The sequence below is a fragment of the Hipposideros armiger genome, unplaced genomic scaffold (assembly GCF_001890085.2).
Source record: "Hipposideros armiger isolate ML-2016 unplaced genomic scaffold, ASM189008v1 scaffold_185, whole genome shotgun sequence".
Taxonomy (NCBI): Eukaryota; Metazoa; Chordata; class Mammalia; order Chiroptera; family Hipposideridae; genus Hipposideros; species Hipposideros armiger.
In genome coordinates this window covers 2931222-2956055 of record NW_017731535.1, presented here as the reverse complement: position 1 = coordinate 2956055, position 24834 = coordinate 2931222, and the positions used below count along the sequence as shown (strand labels likewise).

At 43.0% G+C, this 24834-nt stretch overlaps 1 protein-coding gene across 1 annotated transcript in view; it reads right to left on the bottom strand.

Moving 5' to 3' along the window:
* Positions 1-2279: 2279 nt before the first annotated feature.
* Positions 2280-24834, bottom strand: part of MCPH1 (microcephalin 1) — a 222558-nt gene continuing 200003 nt past the window's right edge. The window contains 2 exon segments of the mRNA XM_019652697.1: positions 2280-2430; positions 14550-14787. Coding sequence (XP_019508242.1) covers positions 2375-2430; positions 14550-14787 — 294 coding nt within the window. The 3' untranslated portion in view covers positions 2280-2374.

Genomic DNA, 24834 nt, shown 5'->3' with positions numbered 1-24834 from the left:
TGTAACGGCTGCCTGACATTTCCTCAGACAGATGTGTAATAACTTGCTAAATTATTTCCATACTATTGGACATTTGATCATTCCCAGTTACTTTTCAGTATGAATAATGCTGCAATGAGCATCTTCGGGTACTTGTCATTTTTCTTTTTTAAGAACATTCTCTTAAGATTAATGACTGGGATTGAGGATACGGATAATCTGATGATTCCGTGTTTCATACTGTTGTGGTTGGAAGAGATACTTGATATAACTTCAATCTTCTTAAAGTTATTAAGGCTCGTTTTGCGGCCTAACATATGATCTCACCTGGGGAATGTTCCACATTTGCTGGAGAAGAATGTGTTTTCTGTTGCTTTTGGAAGGGATGTTCTGTATCTATCTGTTAAGTCCATCTGCACAAGTGTGTCATTTAAGGCGGGTTTTTTCAATTGGTTTTCTGTTTGGGTGATGTATCCATTGATGATTACATTGCATCTATGAGAAGAACTGCCATCTTATCAATCTTGTCTTCTAAAACATGAGCTCGGTATATTTCTTGATTTATTTAGATCTTTAATTTCTCTCAGCAATGTTTGGTAGGTTTCAGTATACAGACCTTATATTTTTGTTAAATTTACTTCTATTTAGCTTATTTTTAGAAGCCATTATAAATGGAATTGCATTCTTAATTTCATTTTCAAATGGTTTATTGATAGTATATAGAAATACAATTAACTTAGTTTGGTATATTGATTTTGTATCCTGTAATCTTGCTAAAGTTGCTCATTTAAATTTTTTCTTTGGTGCCTTATAATTTTTACACATAGTATCATGTGATCTGAGAAGAGTGTTACTTCTTCATTTCTAATCTGTTTGCTTTCTTTTTCTTGCCATCGTTTCTCAATTTTCAATGTAATGTTGACTAGAAATGGGGCAAGTCACATACCTTTGAAAATTAAAAAAACAATTGGCTTTTGAAACACTTTGAGCCCTATGTGTTTTGCATAAGGAATTGTAGACCTGTAGTAATTTTTAGTATTAGTGGTATGATTCAACGAGGTACCACGTGTAAAATGCTTAGTGTGTTGCTTGGCACAAATCAGTGTCCTCATCAAATGTTAGCTTTCAGAAAGCGAGTCTGGAGTGGCCACTGGAAGGCCAGCCTCAGGACTCAGACCTTAGCCCTGAGGATGCAGGGCTGGGTGGACAGGTGCTTGGTGGCACTCCACGGCCAGTGTGTGTGGGGAGGATGGGAAGTTCTTTGTGGTTTGTCCCCAGCATGACTCAGCACAATTTTTGTCAGTCTCCTCAGGACTTGTTGGTGTCGTGGGAGCTCTGTAGGAGTACCTGAGCTTCTCAGTGGCCAGGACCAGGCTGCGTGGGGATTATAGCGAACAAGTGTGTGTGACGTGACAGGAAGGCATGCAGGCTTCAGAGCTGTACTGAGGTCCGGCTATTGTTGGGGCCTGGGCACTGTGAGGACATTATTTGTGTTGTGCATGATTTTAAAACCAAGAGAACACCCTTCATTATTTCCATGTGTACTGCTACCTCTTTTCTTAAAGGTTTATTCTGGAGGTTGATCCATTATATTAGGGGAGGGGCTGAAATTTCAGGTGGGAAGCACAGCTGAGATCAGTATCAACATGGAGAGGAGATGGTACCGTGATGACGTGTTAGTGGCACCTTCCAACTCTTCAGGATTTAGAGTTTCTCTCCTGTAGAAGGTGACCGATAGGCATGCGCGTGATGCGGTCCCACTGCCGGTTTCCTCCAGGGCACAGCCAGCATCCATGTGCCCAGCGGAGGCTGAGCCTTCTTGTCCAGGATGCTGTCCTCATCATATACTCGGCTTGGAGAAGGACGGCTGCTCCACGGACCAGTTATCACTGCACAGTGCGCCGCATCCAGCACTTTGCGAGGAATCTTAGGTGCTCAGACAGCATCCTGAATAACAGATCAGCATCTTTAGACCCAGTACATGAGAAGTGATACAGATCTCAGAGTCTAACCAAGAAGCTTAGGGGGTTCTGTGATTGTTCTCAGTAATAACACAACTGAAACTAATTCTCTTTATTTAACAAATGAATGATGACGTTTCTGTGACCTTTTGATTATGACCGTTACTAAGACATGAGGACTGGCATTTATACAGAAAAATCCCTGAGAGCGTGAGTCAGCGCATGTCTGAAACACATGTTCGGTCGTCAGAAAGTCACACCAAGGGGTTTCTTTATATAAAACCCACACCACTCAGGCGAACACACGATGATACAAAGAGGCATCCTGTCTGGGTCGGTTCCTTCTCTTCCCAAGTTTGTCTGTTATTTGAATACTCAAAGGCAACTCTGCGAGCTGTTTGCAGCAGCCATGCGTTTGTTGAGTGGTATCTCCATCACTGCAGTAACAGGTAGTTTTCAGAGGCACAGACCTTGTGCTGAGTGACTGAGTCTAGAGAAAGAGAAAAGCAGTTTGGCATTTGTAATGGCTGGCCACACAGGAAAATAATCACCTTTTTATATACACACAAAGTCATACTTCAAACTCTTCAGTGGTCTAGAGCCACATTGGGTATATGTCCACACATGGCTATTTAAAATAAAATAACATACAACGAAATAAGACATTCAGTTCCTCAGTCAAATTGGCCATTTCAAATGCCCAGCTGCCACACATCCTATTAGATACGGCTCGTGGAGGGCATTCACACCGTGACAGAACCGTCTAGTAGGGTGGCAAGGCGGCCTTAATTCCAAGCTCCGTCAGCCACAGCAAGTATGCCCCGGTATAAGGCAGAGCGTAAACAAGCATATAAATACATGTTAGTTACAACACGAACTATGCATCCTAGGCCGTGTAACTCATCTGTCTAGCTGAGTATTTAGTATGGGGAACCTAGTTAGTAAGCATACTCTCTAAAATGCAAGTCTTCCTAGCTCAGTCCAAGAAGCTGGACTGGTGAGCTTCAAAGTCCTGTCGGTTTGAAACTCGAGTATTCTATGAAAATTGCAAGAAGCGCTTGGCCCAGGAAAAGCCACAGGTTGTGGGTGAATGGCACAGCACAGGTGTACCCTGCAGCCTGGGCTGAAAGCAAGCCCTGTGCTCTTTCTTTCATAGCGGAAAGTTTACAGCTCCCAACCCTACGTCTACTGTTAGGAAGAAGGAGAAACGCAGCAAACTGTCAGCACTGACTTATAAATTAAATTAACCTTATTGATTATCACTGTTATCCAGAGGGACGGGCAACTTATATTTGAAGCACCTTAAGAAGTCACAATGATGAGCGATGGAAGATGGAAAGCTATGAAGGTTGTGAGGCACAAAGAAGAAAAAAATGGGTATATTCTATGAATATAGGGGAAAAAAAAGGCTCATCTTAGTGGCAGCTCAAGATGAAGTCCCAGAATTTAACTGTAAGCTTCCTGACGCAAATGCACGTCCACACAGGAGGTCTGGGCTGGAGAGCTGAGTTTCAGAAGGAGGAACACTACCCTTTGTCCTGTATATGTTCTATACCTTATATAATTACACTAATACATGCAATAAAAGTTTAGAAATCATTTTCAGTACTATGAATACCACTTAATTCTCTCCACAACACAGTGAAGAAGGTTATTATGATTTACATGTATTAGTCCTCTACCTGTGGTATGTATTGTATATATTTTCTCTGTCACTAGCTTTTTGACTTTTCTTATGCAAACTTCTGCCATACAAAACTTTTAATTTTATTTATGTATTCAAATTAGTTCCATCTTTTATTGCATCTGGATTTTGAATTATTGGTAGAAAACCTTTCCCCATACCCAGTTATAGAGTAATTCAGCCATATTTTCTTCCAGGTCGTAAAAACTCTGTGAATTCCATTTTTTGCATTTAGATTTCTGACAGGATGTTGTTTTTGAAAGCCAGAAAAGGCTGCAAAAAGGAAGATGCTTTTCCCTAATTAATCTAAAAGTCCAATACAATCCTAAAATTCCAAGTGTTTCTTAAAAACACTGAGAGGTTTATTCTGAAGTTTATACGAAAGAAAAAAAATGCAGGGAAGACAATTTTGAAAAAGAGGAATATGAAAGAGAAACTGACATACCAGATACCAAAACATACTATAAAATTATAGTAGTAAAACAGTACGTAATTAGCACAGAACAGATGAGTAGATCAGTGGGAGAGAACGAAGTCCCAAACCCGCCCATGCACACATGGGAATTGAGAGATAACACAGGGCATTGCGAATCAGTGGAGAATAGATAGGTTATTAAGCAGATGGCAGGATCCCTTCATATCACACAATACCTAAATTAAGCTGGATTAAAGCTCTAAATATTAATAAAATTATGAAAGTATTAATAGGAGAGGAGGCTATGTTTAAGGCTTAGGGCGCAGGGAAACCCTTCCTAGGTGAGCCCCAAATTTAGATGCTCTGGAGGAACAGACATATTTGATTCCACAAAGAGTAATCATTAAAATTTTAAGCCTCTGTAACACAGAAAACCCCATAAACAAACTTAGAGCTAAGAGGCAGATTGAGAGAAATTTACATTTATAACAAGAGTAGAGTCAATATTAGAAGTACTGCAGTAAGACAATGTGAAAAAGATAAGTTGCCCAATTTAAAAATAGGCAACGGATAGGAATAGGCAATTCTTGAACTATAAATCCCTCTAAGATGATCGGACTTAGGAATTAGGGAAATACAAAGTAAGTAAGAAGTCATCAGATCACCAAATATTAAAGACGTGGGTAACATCAGTCCTGGCAAGGATGTGAGAAAATGGGAACAGCTGTGCGTATCAGAATTGAAAGCACACACACCCAGGGGACACTAGTTCCACTTCTATGAATCTATTTTACAGAAACACCCATGCCTGGGATTGAGCACAATCTCTCAAAATTGAATTCAAATTGCTCCAATTAGAACACACACACACATACAGTTTATAACAGTAGAAACAGTGGAAATGACCCCAGGAGTCGAATGACAAGGAGCATGTCAATTAGCTACAGTAGCACCAATTGTCAAAAAGACTAGGGTCTCCTAGACACAGAGTTAAATAAAAGTTTATGGAACAATATGAGGTCCTCCATTTCCAGAAAACAAACCCTCAAACGATACATGTTGATATACATTTTACGTAAGGCACACTTCCATCTGCACTGCAGTCCCTTTAAGGAAGCGTAGGTAGTATGACCTCGAGACTCTACATGTTTTACTACTGTTTGAATTTCTTAACCATGAAACTAAGTACACCTCCACCTATCCATGCATCCATCTATTCGTTCGCTCCTTTTCATTCATTCGTTCATTCATTCACTGTGGCGGGGGAAAAGGTTGACTGGAGAAGGATCGAGTTTTAAATTTAGAGAGAACACAACAGACGCCGGAACACAGCCTCATAGCCAAGCCCACGGCTGGCCCCTCGCACCTGGCCTGGTGTCTCTGTGCTGGCACCGCCTGAGAACGGACTTGGGTGGAGTGGGACTGAGGGCCACATGTTGCTGTGACCACACATGTGGTCAGCAGACTGGGGAGGCTGACGCGGGAGCATGGCTGCAGACTCATGGCTGGCAGCCAGGACAGCCATGTCCAGGGAGCCCCTCCTGGCTCCAAGTCCCCAACTGTAAATACACACACATGAAAGATGATTTCCATCCAAGTTCATTTGGCATCCGAAGACAGCCACATCCCCAAATTCCAATGTCACATCATGTGAATAATCCTCAAACACCCCATAAAATGTGACCAGAGGACAGATAGCACAATGCCAGTCCCAGCCAGTGGAAAGACAGATAGCACATGAGCAGCTCTCACAGAATTTCAACTAAAAAAAAGAAATGAAAGTCTTTGTTTGTTTTTAACAAGGCTCTGGAGCAGGTCTTGGCACACATTTACACACAAGTTAAAGTTTACTGGCCATGCTGCTGTGTGGTCTTCTGGTTAGGACTGGAACCAACACGCTGCCACACTGATTTTTCATAGTGCGGTGGGCAAATCACGTTACTGAACTAAACCTCCAATCGTCAACAGCCAAAGTTGGCTAACGGTACTGTGTGCAGAGTTCAAGGGCACTCAGGACCCTACTGGGGTCTTCGTCTTAGCTCATCAGAATCAGCTGAGACTCAGGGCTGGGAGAGACTTCAGGGCCACGCAGCCAGGCCCCCGTTCACCTAAGGGACCGCCTCTACTGCTCTGCAGAAGGAGGGTCGCCAGCCTCAGGGACACTTACCACATATGCCTCAGAGCCGTTTCCTCTACTTGCAATCCCTGGGGGACTTGTACTCATTCTTAGTACAAAGCCACGCTTCTTCCCATTATCTGCGAGGCCTGGAGGGGTCCAGTCTCTGGCTACTTCTGCGGCTTCACCTCCTCCCACCCCTCTGTCCCCTCTCACTGGGTTTCAGCCCGTCCGGACCTCCTGTTCCTTCTCGCTGAGCACCCTTGACCCTGACTGTTCCCTGTGCCTGAAAGGTCAGTCCCTTAGATCTACACGAGCCCACCCTTCTGTTCATCTTTTGGGTCTTAGCTCCTTGGCCTGGTAACCTCTACTATCATTTCTGTCTCTATGAATCTGCCTGTGTTAGGCAACTCACATAAGTGGAATCATACATATAAACTAATAAAGACTTGAAAAATGCAGGCTCTACGCCCCCCGCAAGCAGACTGGAGAGGACCCACTGCAGACGGGTGGGTCCTTTTGTGATTGGCTGATTTCACTAACTGTCATGTTGTCAAGGTTCATCCATGTTGTACGTATATCAGAATATCCTTCCTTTTGACGGCTGAATAATATTTCATTGTGTATATACACCACATTTTGTTCATCCATTCATCCATCCAATGGACACTTGGGTTGCTTCCACCTTTTGGCTTTTTTGAACAATGCTGTGTTGAACATGGGGGTACAAATATTTGTTCGAGTCCCTGCTTTCAATTCTTTTGGATAAATACCCAGAAGTGGAATTGCTGAGTCATGCGTAGTTCTAGTTTTCATTTTTTGAGGAACCTCCAAACTGTTTTCCATAGTGGCTGCAGCAATTTACATTCCTAGCAATAGTGCACAGGGTTCCAATTTCCCCACAGCCTCGCCAACACTTGTCGTTTTCTGTTTTTTTTTGATAGTAGCCATTGTCATGGGTCTGAGGTGGTATCTCATTGTAGTTTTGATTTGTATTTCTCTGATTATTGATGATGAATATCTTTTCATGTGCTATTGGTCATTTGTATGTCTTCTTTGGAAACATGTCAAGTTCTTTGCCCATTTTCCAATCAGGTATTTTTTTGTTGTTGAGTTGTAGGAGTTCTTTATATTTTTTGGATACTAAGCCCTATGATTTGCAGCACTTTTCTCCCATTCCACAGGTTGCATTTTCACTTGGCTGACTGTGTCCTTGGATGCATGCAAGTTTTACATTTTGCTGTAGTCCAATTCATCTAATTATACTTATAGTGCCTACCTTGTGGCGTTAAGAGCAGTGCCCACCTTTTCCCGCATGTGTTCCAAGTTATTCCAGTCAAAGATAAGCGGATCAGTCTTTCAGTTATCTCCCAGGCAGATCAGAACAAATAAGGTCTGTGTTCAAGGAGGAAAACTGGGAAACCAAGATTGTCCAGCATGAGTCAACAGACACAAAACTTTTCTACTGCCGTGAACATGGCTTTGCTTGGTTGGGCATTTGCCTGGTTGGTGTAAACCTTTGGTCGGTGTTTTCCAGGCTCCTACAAAGTTGGTTCAGACAGCTTCTGTTTGATTTTTTTGATGTTTCTGTGGGGAGATGACAACTTGGAGCTTCCCCGTCTGGCATTTTGCTGACGTCACTCCGTGTAGTTCTCTTTTGATGGATGGTGAGAAGCAGACTTTTGATTACAGTTCAATTTTTTAAATGGATGAAATGGTTTAGATTGTCTATTTCTTGAATCAATTTTGGTAACATTTTCCTAGAAATTATCCCCTTCTTTATTTTCAAATTTATTGGTATAAGTTATTCATCATCCTCTCTTATGGTTTTTATTTTACTGGGTTTTTTTTTGTTGTTTGTTTGTTTTTTAGCTGAGCCATTCTGCCACCTGTTGGCAGCTCAGCTTGGGCTGGGACTCGAACCACTGTTGCTCAGAGCTCGCACTCTTGAGTGAGCTCTTAACCAACTGAACCACTCGGCCAGCCTTATTCTTATGGTTTTTAAATATTCTGACTGTATCTGTAGTTAGAGCCCCAATTGTATTCTTAGCATTGTTCACTGGACCCCTTTTTCTTCCTCTTCTTTTCAATTTTGTTAGGATTTTGACTAAAAATTCTTTTCCCCCCAAAGAACTCCCTTTTTCCTCTCAAAAAGTCTCATTTTTCCTTCAATTTTGTTAATATTTGATACTATCTTTATTATTTCTTTCCTCCTGCATTCTTCAGGATTACTTTATTGCTATATAGTCATTCATCTTCAAGCACCAAAGTTTAAGAAAAACTGATTAAGGAAATAAAATGATCATGTAATTCAACTACTTTTCTCTCTTCCTGCAACTTAGGAAAGTCCACTTGTTACTTTACTTTGAGGACACTTCAGTCTGGTAAACTTGGGACATGAGTTTCTGTGGAGTGCAGCTTGACAACCACTCTAGTGAGTGTTTGCCCAATTGAAGTTCCACTCACCGAGAGTGGCATACGTGCTTCCTTTCTACAAAGGAGGGTTCTGAACTGAGAATCTGGTGATGAGGGACTCTGGGTCTTTAATTCACCATGTGGCTCTGGTTAATAAGTTCAGGTCCCTCAGTTCCTCAGAATGTCACAGACAGAGGGGCTTAAAACAAAAAGTGTACTTTCTCACAGGACTGGAGGCTGGAAGCCTGAGATCAAGGTGTCATCAGTGTTGGTTCCTGGTGAGGCCTCTCTGCTTGGCTTGAAGACGGCCGCCTTCTCCCTGCGTCCTCACATGGCCTTTCCTCTGTGCACCCCTCCCTGGTGTCACTTCCTCTTTTTAGAAGGACACCAGTAGTTTCATTGGATTACGGCCCCACCCTTATGATGCCACATAACCTTAATCTCTTCTTTGAAGTGCCTGTCTCAAGTGCAGTCACATTCTAAGATCCTGGCGATTAGGGCTTCGACATATGAATTCGGGGTGGGGGCGGGGGGGGCACACAGAAGTCTGTCCATCACACGTGCTCTATCACTTTAGGTTCTATGACATTCAGTATTAACTGCCTAACATGCTACAACAGCAAAAGAAGTAAAAGTTCAACATCCTCCAAAGACACAAGAAAATCTGTCAGAACTCCAAGCGTTGATATCCTAGGTTGGTAGCAAGGCCAGCATAACTGCTGGCAATGTCTCATTAGGAGGCTGCGCTCTGAAGAGTCTCCTCTGTGTGTGAACCCCCAGGCTCTGGGAGACAGGCTGCTGGTAAACGCTCACCCCCACGCAGAGGGGCTGGGCTCTGCTGCTCTGACACAGGCAGTCTTGTGATCCTGGCAGAACCAAACGCTCAGCAGGGAATCCAGGGTGCCAGTCTGATCCCCACAACTGATGCCTACATTTCTGGTGACGGATATAAAATACTAATGTGTTGACAGTATCCCTCACTCTGAGTTGAATATGCAGCTAGTTTTTTATTTTTTAAGTGAGGTGTGAGGACCACGCCGCAGTGAGTTGGTATGCAGGAGGGTCTTCTGTTTTCCAGTTTGCTTGCCTGTAAAATGCTTTCTAACCTTGATATTGTCAGTGACATTTATATCTAGCGATGGCAGTTCGGTTGACATAAATTTAACAATGGGGAGCCAAGCAAGACAGGTGAGGAAATTTCAACGATAAGCGTCTAGGGCCGGTGAGCACAATGAAGGGAACGCTTAGAAAGCCACTTTCTGAGCACATTCTTTTCATATCTTTCCAGGGCTAATGCTAAAAAACAAAAAACAACAAAACAACACCTGTTCTAGCAGCCAGCAGTTAATTGAAAAGAAAATCAACATTAATGATGTATTTTCTAAAAAGCTTAAACACATGAGACTTGCAATTATAAAATTCCATGAGTCAGTTTTAGTCCCCATTCATTTCTGTCCTGGTAGATTTCATCTGTTTTGACAACAACTCAAAGCAAGAACAACTCATCGCACTGTCTGAAACGGCACCTTAAAATTCCAGTCACTTTCTGGGTGCTGCTGAGCTCCCCAGTGTGGGGGCCTCAGTGGCCGGCGGTGAGAATGGAATCAGGGTATCCTGAGGGGGCGGCTGAGCACCCCGCCTCCCTATTCTCCTTTCCCCCCACTTTCCATCCCTGGCAAACGGGCTCACCGCCATGTGACTGGCTCCTTATCTGTGTGACGAAAACGAGGATGGAGACAGCTAGGAGAGCCTTGTTGTTATCTGTTCAATCATGAGGCCCTCACGTCCGAGGCCCCGGAGTGGCCCTGCTTTGACAAACTACCGCATTTAACAGTGTGCATTTTTCTCTCCGAGCTCTTGAGCCAGCCATCCGGGGAAACAATGATCTAATAATCTACGCTAGCACGCAAAAGGCCCGTGCTATCAGTAATCTTTTCCTGAAAACATCGACATGGGGAGACATTCAAACCAAATGCTTTTTGTAAGTTATAAGGAAATCAGGCTGAGGCTCAAGTTTTTTGGCAACAATGTTGAGAATATTACACTCTGTTCCCACAATAGCATAAAATGTATGTCTTATCACTTGAACAGAGCCCAGACAATGAAAGGGCGCCCGAGGCTGGAAATCTGTCTTATGAGAAAGGCCAAACCAACCCTCAGTGATAGCACCAACAGGGGATAGAAGAGTGAACAGAAATGATTACAGCACAGAAAGTCACAGCATGATGAACGCAGGGGGCCCAGAGCCCCCCGCCCCCAGGCAGCCACGTTACTGCAGACCCCGGGGTACAGTTTCCTGATGTGCAAAATGGGAACTATATTCCAGATATTCCAGCGGGCGTGCTGGGGGGACCAAAGTTACTGGAAAATGCTTTCAAATATAATATGTGTTACCAGTATCAGGTAAAGGTACATCTCACTTCCTGGTGCCGGGAATTTAATTTTTGTTTTCCTGTTTATTTTCATGCATATTCAGGCGCCTATAAGTGTTTGTCTCTCAAAAATCCCCATTTCTCCTTCTGGTTAAATGATTCATCGAGAATCTTGGCCTAAGTGTGCTGGTGTTTCAGGGAAAGCAGACTCTGGGGACTGAGGGGGAACATAATCATGATTGTTCGAACAGCCTCGTTATACGGCAGCTGGCATGTATGAGCTTCTCCACGGAGTACATGAGAAGATGTGGCTTACGTGCCACATGCTGAGCCCTGCGTGGAGATTTCATACATCCACACCACTCTGTGCCGGGAACACGGGCGGCAGCAAGGAGGGGTGCGAGACGGTCACCCCAGAGCTGTGTCTCCCAAAGAAAGAGCTGAAGGTTAGAAGACATTCTAAATACTAGAATAACCATTTACCGGATTTTAAAATATTTGCAAATGTTGGGACATTGTTTTTTAAGATACAGTGAAGGGATAAAAAGGCCTAGCTGATGGGTTAGAGTGCTGAGATGGTGGAGGCCCTACATTTTTTTGGTGGTGTCCACATTTACCTTTGCAAAAACAAAACAAAACAAAACTTCTCAGAGGTCTCCAACAGCTAAAGAAAAACTGCTTGTCCATCCCGTGACTTTATTATGCCTGCAAACACAGAGAGCCCCCCAAAGACAAGGAATAAATATGAAGGCACTGAAAAACCTGGCATCTTTATGACGAAAGGTAAAGTACAAATCTGAAAGTGGACAGGACAAGCCACTTTTAAGACTTTTAATGGCTTTACCCAAACTACTGTAAGTCTGAGCGCATCTACCTCACACAACAGCTGACATTCCAGATAGAAACACTTCATTTATACATTTTGAGTATTGCTTTTCATAATTTGTCACAAAGTAATCCTTTTTCTTTTAAATTGGTGCTTTAACATGGTTCTAAGAATCGTTTGATTCCTAATTTGAATTTCCCAACATTTTGAGAATAAAATATTCTTTAGAAGTGTTTATAACAAAAGCTAACGGGAAGGAGACAGGTCTTCAAAAGACAACATCTGCTTTGTCAGAAGGTCGGGATGACCACTCTGCGTGTCGGTGGATTCTGTCACCGGAGGGCTCTGGATAAGGCCCACTGGAGACGGAAGACGTTCTGCGCTCTCTGGGGTCATCTCCTCTGGTCACCGCGTTAGCACCCTGTTTATGGACGGGGTAACAAGGTCCAGGACAATCGAGGAGTCGCCTCCCGTGGGAGAAGGGGCGCGTGACCGGGCCTGGGTGAGGACGACACACTACGCTCTGGACCGTGTGTCCTGTAGGTCCGTGCACGTGAGTACATACAGCAACACGAAACCTCTGCTTTCACACAGCTGGAGCTATTATGTTTAACTCAGTAGAGAGAGAGATGAGTATAAACTAATAAGCACTTGACAAATACAGGCCCTAGGCCCCATGCGAGCAGGCTGCAGAGGACACACGGCAGACGGGGCCATGGCTGCCGAGTCGGGGGGCTCATCTGATGAAGAGCATCTCTCCGACTGAGAGCCAAAGGCAGCAGGACGCACAATAGCCGGAAGCTGCCAGGGGCACACACAGATGGTGTAATCAGTGACAAATCAGAAACAGGACATGCATTATGGGAGAGGAAAGCCACAGAGGCTCGGGTCCATAGCCCCAGCTCAGAAACTCAAAGGATTCCAAAGGGCCTTGCAAAAATGAAACCCTAGGCTCCTAAAGCCCACCAGCAGGACAGACGAGGGCAAAACAACCAGAGGAACCAGGCAGAGAGCCGACTGCACCATCTGTGTACAAAACGCACGGCAACAGGAAGCAGCCGAGAGTTCTCCAACCTGGAAATAATACGAGTGCAGACCCAGCTCGGCCCTCTGCACAGCACACGGTGCCCAAACTCTGGGCTGCTGGTTGTTGATGTGGACTGCTGATATCAATCTATCAATCGTGTGCACAGTTCCGCTAGCTGAAGGAGATCTTTTTTTTTGAAAGTACAATTCTGGTCCCCAGTTGGTGTCATTTTGATTCATGAACTTTTCTACAAAACAAAACAGAACCTCTGTTTTTCAGAACATAGGATGTTTTGAAGGTTATATTCTTGGCATTTAGAAAAGAGTAAACAGCCTTTGGCTTTTGGACTGTAGCTAAAATCATAGTATTTTTTTTTTTTTTAGTTTCCAAGCAAAAGATAAGTTACTCTGCATCAGATAGTAAAAAATTATTTTGATCACCATACTTTTAAAATATATCATAGGATGGCCTTCAATCACTTAAAAGGTATTCATACAGTGTCTGTAGTTATATGTGCATGTAACTTGGACAAACGTGGTATCTACTTATCTGTTAAAGGATAATGTGTAGGAAAGGGTGAGAAAAGCCAGAAATTTGCGATTTTAGAGACAAGGGTAAGCAAACAGGAGGAAGGCTGAAAGGAGACAGGGGAGGAGAGGGGTGGGAGGGAGGGCGCCAGGTAAGGACCTTGGCCAAAGGTGTGGAAACTGGAGTCATTCACTGGTGGGGACAGCTGTGCCCTCCTGCCCACCCCAAACCCGTATGTCAAAATCCTAACACCCAGGACCTCAGAACGTGACTGTATTTCAAAATAGGGCCTGTCGAGAGCTGATGACGTAAACCAAGGCCATTAGGGTGAGACATAATCCAGCAGGACTGGTGTCTTCTGAAGAAGAGTGGGTGAGGGCACAGCTGCGCTCAGAGGGAGGGCAAGGGAGGACCGCGGGAGAGGGTGGCCGCCTGCCAGCCAAGGAGAGAGGCCTCAGCCTGCTGCTTCTCGACTTCGCCTCTTGTGCTCTGTCATGGCAACCCCTGCAGACCAACAGGCATCAGAACCCAGCAGAGGAAGAAGTCAAGTGTGTCCCCAAGGTCATTCCACCACGTGACTCAATGACAGCACAACGCCGCCGTCCACAGATCGCGCCTCCCTGTCCGCGAGCTCTCTCCTCTTGGTGGCCCCCGCAGATCGCCCAGAGCTGGCGTGACAGATGGAGCCCACTGTCTCCACATCAGTTCCCTGGAAATCAGGGCTTATCAATACCACCTCTTCCCCTCCAGAAATTCATGACGTGGTTGGCACAGCGCTGCGCTGAATGGACGCCAGGCACATTCATTACATTCACGTTACGAAAATCACAGCTCCTCGCTCACTGAGCAGGTGGCAGACGAGGGGCCGGGAGAGAGGGTCTGGGGTCAGAGGTGGACAGGCCTGTCCTGTGGCCTCAAGGGCTGGGGCCGCTTTGGGTAGACTGGTCCCCATGAACTATATGCTGTGGCTGACAGCAAAAGCAGGCATGCCTTCATCAGCAGGTGAGGGATAACAGGATTCTGTTAAGGCAGAGGCGTGGACACTGAGCAGTCCAGCCAAGGCCCCCAGGGAGGGGCCTGGGCGAGATACTCCCCCTGGTGAATCCTGAGCCCCCACAGCGCAGTGGCTCTAAGGGGGCGCCCAGGGCCTACTGCAGTCACAGGCACCTTGCCCGCATCCCCCGCGCCCCCGGCAGGACCCGCGGCTGTCCCGTGCAGATTCCTACCTAATATCCACCTTTCCGACAGGTACTTGAGTGTCGCCTTCTTCTTTCCTTGGAAGGGCCCAATGAAGATGCTGGCCTGGCGAGGGACGTGCGCCACCCGACCCCCGCACAGGCGGACCAGCTCACACAGCTTGGCTCTGGGGGGCTCGCTGGCCCGGGAGATGAACATCATGGGCTGGTCGGCAAACAGGGTGCCCTGGTACTGCCCCGCGGACAAACGGCGCTCCAGGCGGCAGAGCTGTGGGGCAAGGACAGAGGGAGGGTCAGGCGCCCAGCCACGTCTGGGTCTAGGGCAGCTCGGCCACAAGGCTCACTTCCTTTTCAGAACAGGGATACACTGAACGGCAAGGCTGCATGTTCTCAGCTGTGACTGGAATTCTGAGGCCCGGAGCACATAACAACATGAAAATTGACATGTTCTGAAGCAACCTGTACGCAAAACTCTACCAAACAATGTACAGGCAAAACGACGTTTAGGCCTGTGACTAATTACATATTGTCAAGTAAAATATTGCAAGTAATCAGTAGAGTGAGGGGGGTTGCGCCTGTGTCTGTGAGCCCCCATGAACTACCGGGTGACTGTGGAAGTGACAGCGAACGCCCCTGCCCCTGAAGACCAGCAGCAGCGTTCAGCACCCTGTGCGTCAGGACTTCTGGCAGCAAGTGGCTGTGAGAGGACTGGGAAGTGCTCTAAATGAGGATGGGGACGGGGCAGTGCAGAGCACACTTCCTACCGCCACTCCCCGGGAGAAGCAGGCTGGTGGGGGGGGGGCGACGGGGTGGGGGGACCTTGACATGTGCACAGGGCACTTCAGTAACTCCCCGGGGAGTGGCGATGACGAGAGTCTGGCCAGTGGGAAATGTCTCAGAATGGGCGATGTTAAACTGTGTTCCTTTTTGTGGAGGCGGTGAAGGCCTGGTCATTCTAAACACACATGTCATTCAGGACAGATTAAGGAAGACTGCTTTTAAAGTGCAAATTCCCTCTGGCACCTTTTGAGGGCTCCCTGCTATGCCCATTTCCGTTTTGAGTGTTAGGACCAGTTTATCACCCCAGAGGATAGAACTAAACACTGGAGAGCAGAGGCTTGGAGAATTCAGGGGTTTTGAGGGGAGGTCTGCAGGGAAAGAGATCATAGGGTGCTTCTCAGGGGAGTGTGACGGGGTGGGTGGCAGTGCAGAGAATCAGAGGGCGGGAGGGTGACAGAGACCATGGCGCATGTCACATGCTCTGACACAGTCGGAGACTGGGTTGTTCTCCCACCAGGTAGGTGTTCTTACTACTATCATTTTTAAGACAAGAGGATCTTACTGTAAAAAAAAAAAAACTCCAATGTTAATGGAATCGATTCAATACACCTAAATATGGCTGCGGAATTCTCTTTTCTCACTCCAGCTTTGGATTTTGCATAAAGGAACAGCTCCCAACTGCCTGGGGTAAGTGGTAACGCGGTGCCAACAATACAAACAAGGGTTCTACTTGTGGTAACTTTGTTCATCTTTGCATGACTCCAGGGGAAAAGGTTATTCGTTTAATTCTGCAGATGAAGATACTGAGGTAGAAGAGGTCTGTTCTGGCTAAATGGTGAGAGGAGCTGCAAAAAAAGGCCCCCGATCATGAACTCAGTGAGTCACTGGACCACGGTGCACTGAAGCCGGGGACCAAGAATCTTATTAAAGTTGGGTATAATCACACATTTAAAAAGTTAGTTATAAAAATAACTGATAACTGAAACAAGACAGAAGGGTCTCAGTAAAAAGTGAACTGTCCTGTTACGGACAGCTGTCTGTTACTCAAATCCACTTCTATCTTGTTTCCTTAGTGGCAGAGCACGGTCTCTTTTGGGTGTTAACCTCTGCCGGGCCACATGTCCCAGCCCATGGGGAAGACTCAGAATGGTCCAAGGTAATCATGGTGACCTCATTTTCCTTGTCAAGGATGGAGTCAAGCGTGGGCGGGCCCCAATCCTGGCCAATGGGACCTCAGGAGAAATTGGCTGGGGGCAGGTTTTCCTCACTCACATAAACCAATGAGTAAGCAAAAACACCTCTCGTGGGCTGGACTCTGTCACTTTGACACAGGATACATGGAATTACTGAGGCCATGGGACACGCTGAAAATGCCAAGTGTGAAGATGGAAAGGCCTGAATCCTAGATAATGTTTCTAAGTGACTGACTAAACCAGGAAGTGTCCTCCTTTGTCCTTTCTATGTCAGGGGGAAAAAAAAATCTTTAAGCTACTTTCTGTTGAGATTTTTGTTTCCAGAAGACCAAAGCATCCAAATGCTACAGTTCTCACGCCCAGAGCTAACCTCTGTTAAGAGTTTGCTGTGTGACTTCAAGTAAAGGGATGGAAAAAGATATTTCATGCAAATGGAAATGAAAAAAAAACCTGGGGTAGCAATACTTATACCAGACAAAAAAGACTTCAAAACAGGGGCTGTATACAAAAAACAAAAGCATTTTCATAATGATAAAGGGATCAATCCAACAAGATAATAGAACTCTCATAAATACCAGGGGTGCCAAAAAATGTATACACTTTTTAAGAGATGTTATCTATGTACTACTTTTCAAAGTTGAATTGAATTAGGTAGCAATGTGTAGTACGACATTCGCTCAAAAGATGGCATTAATCAAATGAATGCTAGTGTCGCCATGCGACAGGCAGGACAAAGAAAAGAGCGGAAACACAGTTGTCATTTGAGGAGCGCAAGACGATTTTGAAGACGTATTTGAAATTCAAGAACGTTGTGGAAGTACAACAATGGAGGCGTGAGTATGCAACAGAACCTCCAACGCGCCTAACAATTGCACACATTCATGATAAGTGTGAGACGCATGGTCCTGCGTGTGATGTGCACAAGGGAAGATCCGGGAGGCCTCACACAGCAGCAAGTCCTGCTGCTTCTGCTGTGGTGTTGGAACAGCTTACACGCTCGCCACCGAAGTCTACCAAACAGTGTTCGCCATAATCAGAAGTGTCTGGATGCTGATGGGAACCACTTTGAGCACCTCTTGTAATTGCAGAAGTCAAACGTGACTTGTATTCATCTTCTGTTATTGGTATATATTGAGCATTACAATTTTAATACAGTTTTTTCCTTTCTTAAAATGTGCATACATTTTTTTGACACCTGCTCTATCTACACACCCAATGTAGGAGCATCTAAATATATAAAGCAAATATTGATAGACATAGAGAGAGTGATTGACAGTAACAGTCATAGTTGGGGACTTGAACACCCCATTGGCATCAATGGATAGGTCATCCACATAGAAAATCAACAAGGCAACAGTGGCCTTAAATGACACATTAGACCGGATGGATTTAACTGATATTTTTAGGACATTTCACCTAACATCAGCAACATATACATTCTTTTCAAGTGCACACGGGACATTTTCCAGGACACATCACATGTTAGGTCACAAAACAAGTCTCAATCAATTTAAGAAGACTGAAATCATATCAAGAATCTTCTCCGGTTATAACGGAATGAAACTGGAAATTAGTTACAAGAAGGAAACCGGAACGCACAAACACGTGGAGGCTAAATAACGTGCTCCTAAACAATGATGGGTCAACAGGAGATCAAGGGAGAGCCCAAAAGACACCTCAAGACAAATGAAGGTGAAAACCCAGCCACCCAGAATCTACGGGACACAGCCAAAGCAGGAAAATTTATAGCAATAAGGCCTCCCTCAAGAAACAAAAAAAATCTCAAACAACCTAACCTTACAGCAATCTAACCTTACACCTAAAGGAACTAAAAAAAAAGGAAGAAGAACAAACAAAGCCCAAAGCAAGCAGAAGGAATGAAATAATAAGGATCAGAGTGGAAAAATACAAAACAGTCTAAAAAAATAGAAAATATCAATGAAACCAAGAGCTGGTTCTTTGAAAAGATAAACGAAATTGATAAACCTTTAACTAGATTCATCCAGAAAAAAAGAGAGGGCCCAAATAAATAAAATCAGAAATGATAGAGGAGAAGTGAAAACTGATGCCACAGAAACACAAATGATTAATACGAACGATTATATGCCAACAAATTGGACAACCTAGAAAAAAATGGATAAATTCCTGGAAACATACAATCTTCCAAGGATAAATCAGGAAGAAACAGAAAATCTGAACAGACCAATAACTACTAATGAAAATTGAATCAGTAATCAAAAAACTCCCAAAAAACAAAAGTCCTAGATCAGGTGACTTCACAGGTGAATTTTACCAAACATTTAAAGAAGAATTAATACCTATCCTTATCAAACTGTTTCAAAAAATTGACGAGGGAGGATGTCTCCCAAATTCACTTCACAAGGCCAGTGTTACCTTGATACAAAAACCAGACAGAGACACTACAGAACAAGACATTTATAGGCCAATATCCCTGATGAACACAGAGGCAAAAATCCTAAACAAAATATTAGCAATCAAAATCAGCAATACATTTATAAAAAAACTCAACACCAAAAAAAACCATACAACTCAACACCAAAAAAAAAACCAACCCAATTAAAAAATGGGCAGAGGATATGAAGAGACATTTCTCTAAAGAGGACATACAGATGGCTAACAGACATATGAAAAAATGTTCAACATTACTAACCACTAGAGAAATGCAAATAAAAACCATAATGAGAAACCACCTTACTCCGGTCAGATTGGCATCATCAATAAATCAACAAACAACAAGTGCTGTCGAGTATGTGGAGAAAAGGGAACCCTCATGTACTGTTGGTGGGACTGCAGGTTGGTGCAGCTTCTATGGAAAACAGTACGGAGGTACCTCAAAAAATTGAAAATGGAGCTACCTTATGACCCAGCAATTCCACTTTTGGGTATCTATCCAGAGAAATCCAAAACACTAATTTGAAAAAATATATGCACCACTATGTTTATTGCAGTGCTATTTACAATAGCCAAGACATGGAAACAACCATAATGCCCATCAATAGATGACTGGATTAAGAAATTGTGGTACATTTATACAATGGAGTATTACTCCACTATAAAGAAGAAGGAAATCTTACCATTTGCAACGACATGGATGGACCTAGAGAATATTAGGCTAAGTGAAATAAGTCAGAAGGAGAAAGACATACCATATGATCGCACTTATATGTGGACTCTAAACAGAATAAACGAACAAATAAAACAGAAATAGACTCAAAGATATAAGGGGAAAAAACCTGATGGTAGCTAGATGGGAGGGGGGGTGAGAAGGGGGAGAAGGTAAAGGAATTAGGAAGTACAAATTGGTAGTCACAATATTGACACAGGGATATGAAAGGTAGTTTGAGGAATATAATCAATAATGTTGTAAAGATTTTGTAGGGTGTCAGATGGGCACTTGTCTTATTAGGGAGACCACTTCATGGACGGTGTAGATGCCTGACCACTGCACTGTACACCTGAAGCTGAATAATATGGAATTTCAACTATAACTATATAACACTTTCTCTCTCTCTCTCTCTCTCTCTCTCTCTCTCTCTCTCTCTATATATATATATATATATATATATATATATATATATGGTATAGACACACACACACACACACACACAGGGTGCCAAAAAAAATGTATACACATTTTCATTTTGGAATGAAAACTTTCCCTTTTGCTGTTTGAAGAATGCGTCGTATGCTTGTTTTGCTAACTCCTGTCTCACGTGTACACTGTCTGGTAGACTTCGGTGGCGAGTGTGTAAGCTGTTCCAACACCACAGCAGAAGCAGCAGGACTTGTTGCTGTGCGAGGCCTCCCGGATCTTCCGTTGTGCACATCACACGCAGGACCATGCATCTCACACTTATCATGAATGTGTGCAATTGTTAGGCGCGTTGGAGGTTCTGTTGCAGACTCACGCTTCCGAGGTTCTGTTGCAGACTCACGCTTCCGTCGTTGTCATTGTACTTCCACACGTTCTCGAATTTCAAATACCTCTTCAAAATTGTCTTGCACTCCTTGAATGACAACCGTGCTTATGCTGTTTTCTTTGTCCTGCCTGTTGCATGGTGACGCTAGCATTCATTTGATTAACGCCATCTTTTGAGCGAATGTCGTCCTACACATTGCTACCTAATTCAATTCAACTTTGAAAAATAATACATAGATAACATCTTTTAAAATGTGTATGTATTTTTTTGGCACCCCGGGTATATATTAATATATATGGTCACCAGATGTGGAGTACAGTATAGGGAATAGAGTCAATGGAATTGTAACAGCTATATATGATGTCAGAGGGGTAGTAGACTTGGGGGTGGGCCGCAGTTATCACTCTGTGAGGGGTGTAAATGTCTAACTATTACATTGCTTTGTACATCTGAAACTAATTTAAAAAATCAGCAATAGATTTAAAAGATCATATACCATGATCAAATGAGATTTATTCCTGGGATGTAAAATAAAGTAGATTCAATATCCAAAAATCAATTAACGTGATATAGCACATAAACAAATGAAGGATAAAAATCATATGACGATCTCAATAGATGCAGAAAAAGCATCTGACACACTCCAACATCCATTTATGATAAAAACTCTCAGCAAAGTGGAAATAGAGGGGACACACCTCAACATAATAAAAGCCATATATCATAAACCCACAGCTCACATATACAATGATGAAAATCTGAAATGCCTTTTAAGATCAGCAACAAGACAAGGACGCCCACTTTCACTGCTTTTATTCAACACAGTATTGGAAGTCCTAGCCACAGCAATCAGACAAGAGGAAGAAAGGCATCCGAATTGGAAAGGAATAAGTAAAACTGTCATTATTTGCAGATGACATCATAGTATATATAGAGAACCCTAAAGATAACATCAAAAAACTATTAGAACTAATAAGGAATTCAGGAAAACAGCAGGATACAAAATTAATATTTAGAATTCAGTTGCATTTTTATATACCAATAACAAACTATTGAAATGAGAAATTAAGAAAACAATCCCATTTATAATTGTGTCAAAAAATAAAATACCTAGGAATACATTTAATGAAGGAGGTAAAACACCTGTATCAGAAAACTATAAGACACTGGAGAAACAAATTGAAGAAGATAAAAAAAATTAGTGGAAGCATATACCATGCTAACGGATAGGAAGAATTATATTTAAAATGTCCATACTACTCAAAGACATCTACAGATTCAATGGAATCCCTACCAAAATACCCAGGGCATTTTTCACAGAACTAGAACAAATAATCCTAAAATTTATATGGAGCCACAAAAGACCCTGAATAGCTACAGCAATCTTGAGAAAGAAGAACAAAGTTGGAGTTATCACACTACCTGATATCAAACTATACTATACGGCTATAGTAATCAAAACAGCATGGTCCTGGCACGAAAAAAGACACATAGATCAATGGAAAATAATAGAGAGCCCAGAAATAAAACTATGCCTATATGGTGAATTCATCTATGACAAAGGAGGCACTATACAATAAGGGAAAGACAGTCTATTCAATAAATGGTGTTGGTAAAAGTGGACAGATGCATGCAAAAAAATGAAACTAGATCACTTTCTTGCACCATATACAAGAATAAACTCAAAATGGATTAAAGACTTAAATGTAAGACCTGAAACCATAAAATTCGCAGAAGAAAGCATAGGCAGTAAGTTCTTTGACATATATCTTAGCAATATTTTTTGTATATGTCTCCTCAGATAAAAGAAACACAGAAAAAAGAAACAAAGTCTCCCAAAATGAGACTACATCAAACTAAAAAGGGTTTTCACAGTGAATGAAGCCATCAACAAGATGAAATGACAACCTACCAAAAGGGAGAAGACATATGCCAATGATATATCCGGGGTTAATATCCAAAATATATAAGAAACTTATGGACCTTAACAGCAAAAACAAAACAAACACTGCCAGTGGGGTTGTAAATTGGTGCATCCACTATGGAAAACAGTATGGAAGTTCCTCAAAAAATGAAAAATAGAAATATAATATGACCCAGCAATTCCACTTCTGGGTATTTATGTGACTAAATCCAAAACATTAATTTGAAAAGTTATATTCATCCCTATGTTCACTGCAGCATTATTTATGATAGGTGAGATATGGAAACAACCTAAATGTCCATCAATGGATGAATGGATAAAAAAGATGTGGTACATATATACAATGGAATATTACTTGGTCATAAAAAATGAAATCTTGCCATTTGCAACAACATAGATGGACCTAGAGCAGCAGTTCTCAACCTGTGGGTCGCGACCCCTTTGGGGGTCGAACGACCCTTTCACAGGGGTCGCCTAAGACCATCGGAAAACAAAAAGATATTTACATTATGATTCATAACAGTAGCAAAATTACAGTTATAGAGTAGCAACGAAAATAATTTTATGGTTGGGGGTTACTACAACGTGAGGAACTGTATTAAGGGGTCGCAGTATTAGGAAGGTTGAGAACCGCTGACCTAGAGGGACCTCAGTGAAATAAGTCAGACACAGAAAGACAAATACCATATGATTTCATTTATATATGGAATCTAAAAAACAAAATAAATGAACAAATAAAACAAAAACAAACTCATAGATACAGAGAACAAATTTATGGCTGCCAGGTGGGAGGGGGTTGGAGGGATGGGTGAAAAGGTGAAGGGATTAAGATGTATAAATGGCCAATTATAAAAACAGTCACAGAGATGTAAAGTACAGCATAGGGAATATAGTCCATAATATTTGTAATATGTCTGGTATCAAATGGGTACTAGGCTTATTGGGGTGATCACTTCATAAATTACACAAATGTTTATTCACTATGTTGTAAACCTGAAACTATATCGTGTGTCAAGTGTAATTGAAAAAATAAAGAATTTTTAAAAAGGGTGCTGTGTTTTTCTAAATTCTGTACAATACACACACACACATTTAGCATACAGTTTTTCTCAAGAAAAAATTGGGACAAGGCTATCTCCCGGAATATGGATAAGCAGTAAACTAAGCCCATTTTTAATCTAGTAGAAAATGACATATGTAATAAGTCAGTAATAGGCAGACTCATGTCCTATCATGTAAATCTTTCAGATGTTTAGAATGTGACTTTAGTAGCTAATTTCTTTGATTCGTCATTCTTCTTCCTCCCACATTTATTCAATACTTACTATCTATCACGCACATGCATGGTGCTGGGGAAGCAAAGGTGATTAAGCCATAGTCCCTGAACTCAGTTTAAAGCATGTAACACAAAAGTCAACAAATGACAATGCTTCCTTTTACTTATTTATTCAGCTTGAAATCTGGGGGGGGGTTGAAGAATTACAAGGATCTGATCCTTCACTCAAAATAAGTGAGGCTTTCGAATCCTAAGTAAAATAATTCCTGGGAAAGCTTAATCAAGATTCAGGTTACTTAACATTAAAAATTTGGGAATGTAGCCTATAAAAACATTCCCCGATGTATATAAGGACGTGCATGTGTATATGGGTTCGTTGCCATAGAAACAACGATGATTGGCAAGTGTCATTTACATAATACATATAACATGATTCTGCTTGTCAGTGAGCAGAAGGTCCTAAGGACTCACCCTTACCCCGCTCCCTGAGGACAGGCTGCCCGTTGTTCACGTCCGTCTCCCCAGAGCTTTCCCATCTTAGGTCCTCAAGATTGATGACATGGGTCTAGGAACACAAGTGCCACTGTGGCCTTTCCCTTGGGGACCTACTGTGCCTCTGAAGGCACAGATCATAAAATCGCTTTGTGACTGGAGGACATGATGTTGCCTTAGAAATTCTGACTGTGGCTGGTCACTTTTCCTCTCTAGCGAAGCACCGTTTTGTCCCTACTGGTACATTTTTACCAATAAGCTGAGGATGATAAGGCTGCCAGCAGCACAAAAGGTTAGCAGAGCAGTTTAGAACGATGTGCGTGCCAGGTGGTGCCCTCCGAGTGCCACCCGCGCCTCATCCTGAAGGGCGTACTTTTACTTCCAAATCGGGGAAAAGCCACAAAAGCCCACATTGTAAAGTCGGCTTGCTGTTGATTATTTTCACTGCCTTCTCAATCCCTTCAGTGGTGGCAAATTAAACTTTTCATCTCTCTCTCTGTCTCTCTCTCTCTCCCCCTCCCTTTTCTGCCTCTCTCTCCAAATGCTACCAACCGCTGCAGAGTCTGGGCAGGGCATGTGGGCATTCTTATAGGGCAGTGGAGGAGGGCAAAGGAGTGGGCTGCTGGGATGATAGTGTTCTTTCCTCAAAAAGGACCTCAGAGATAACTAGGTTCATCTATAATGACCTAGAAGTTTCTAGCTAAAAATG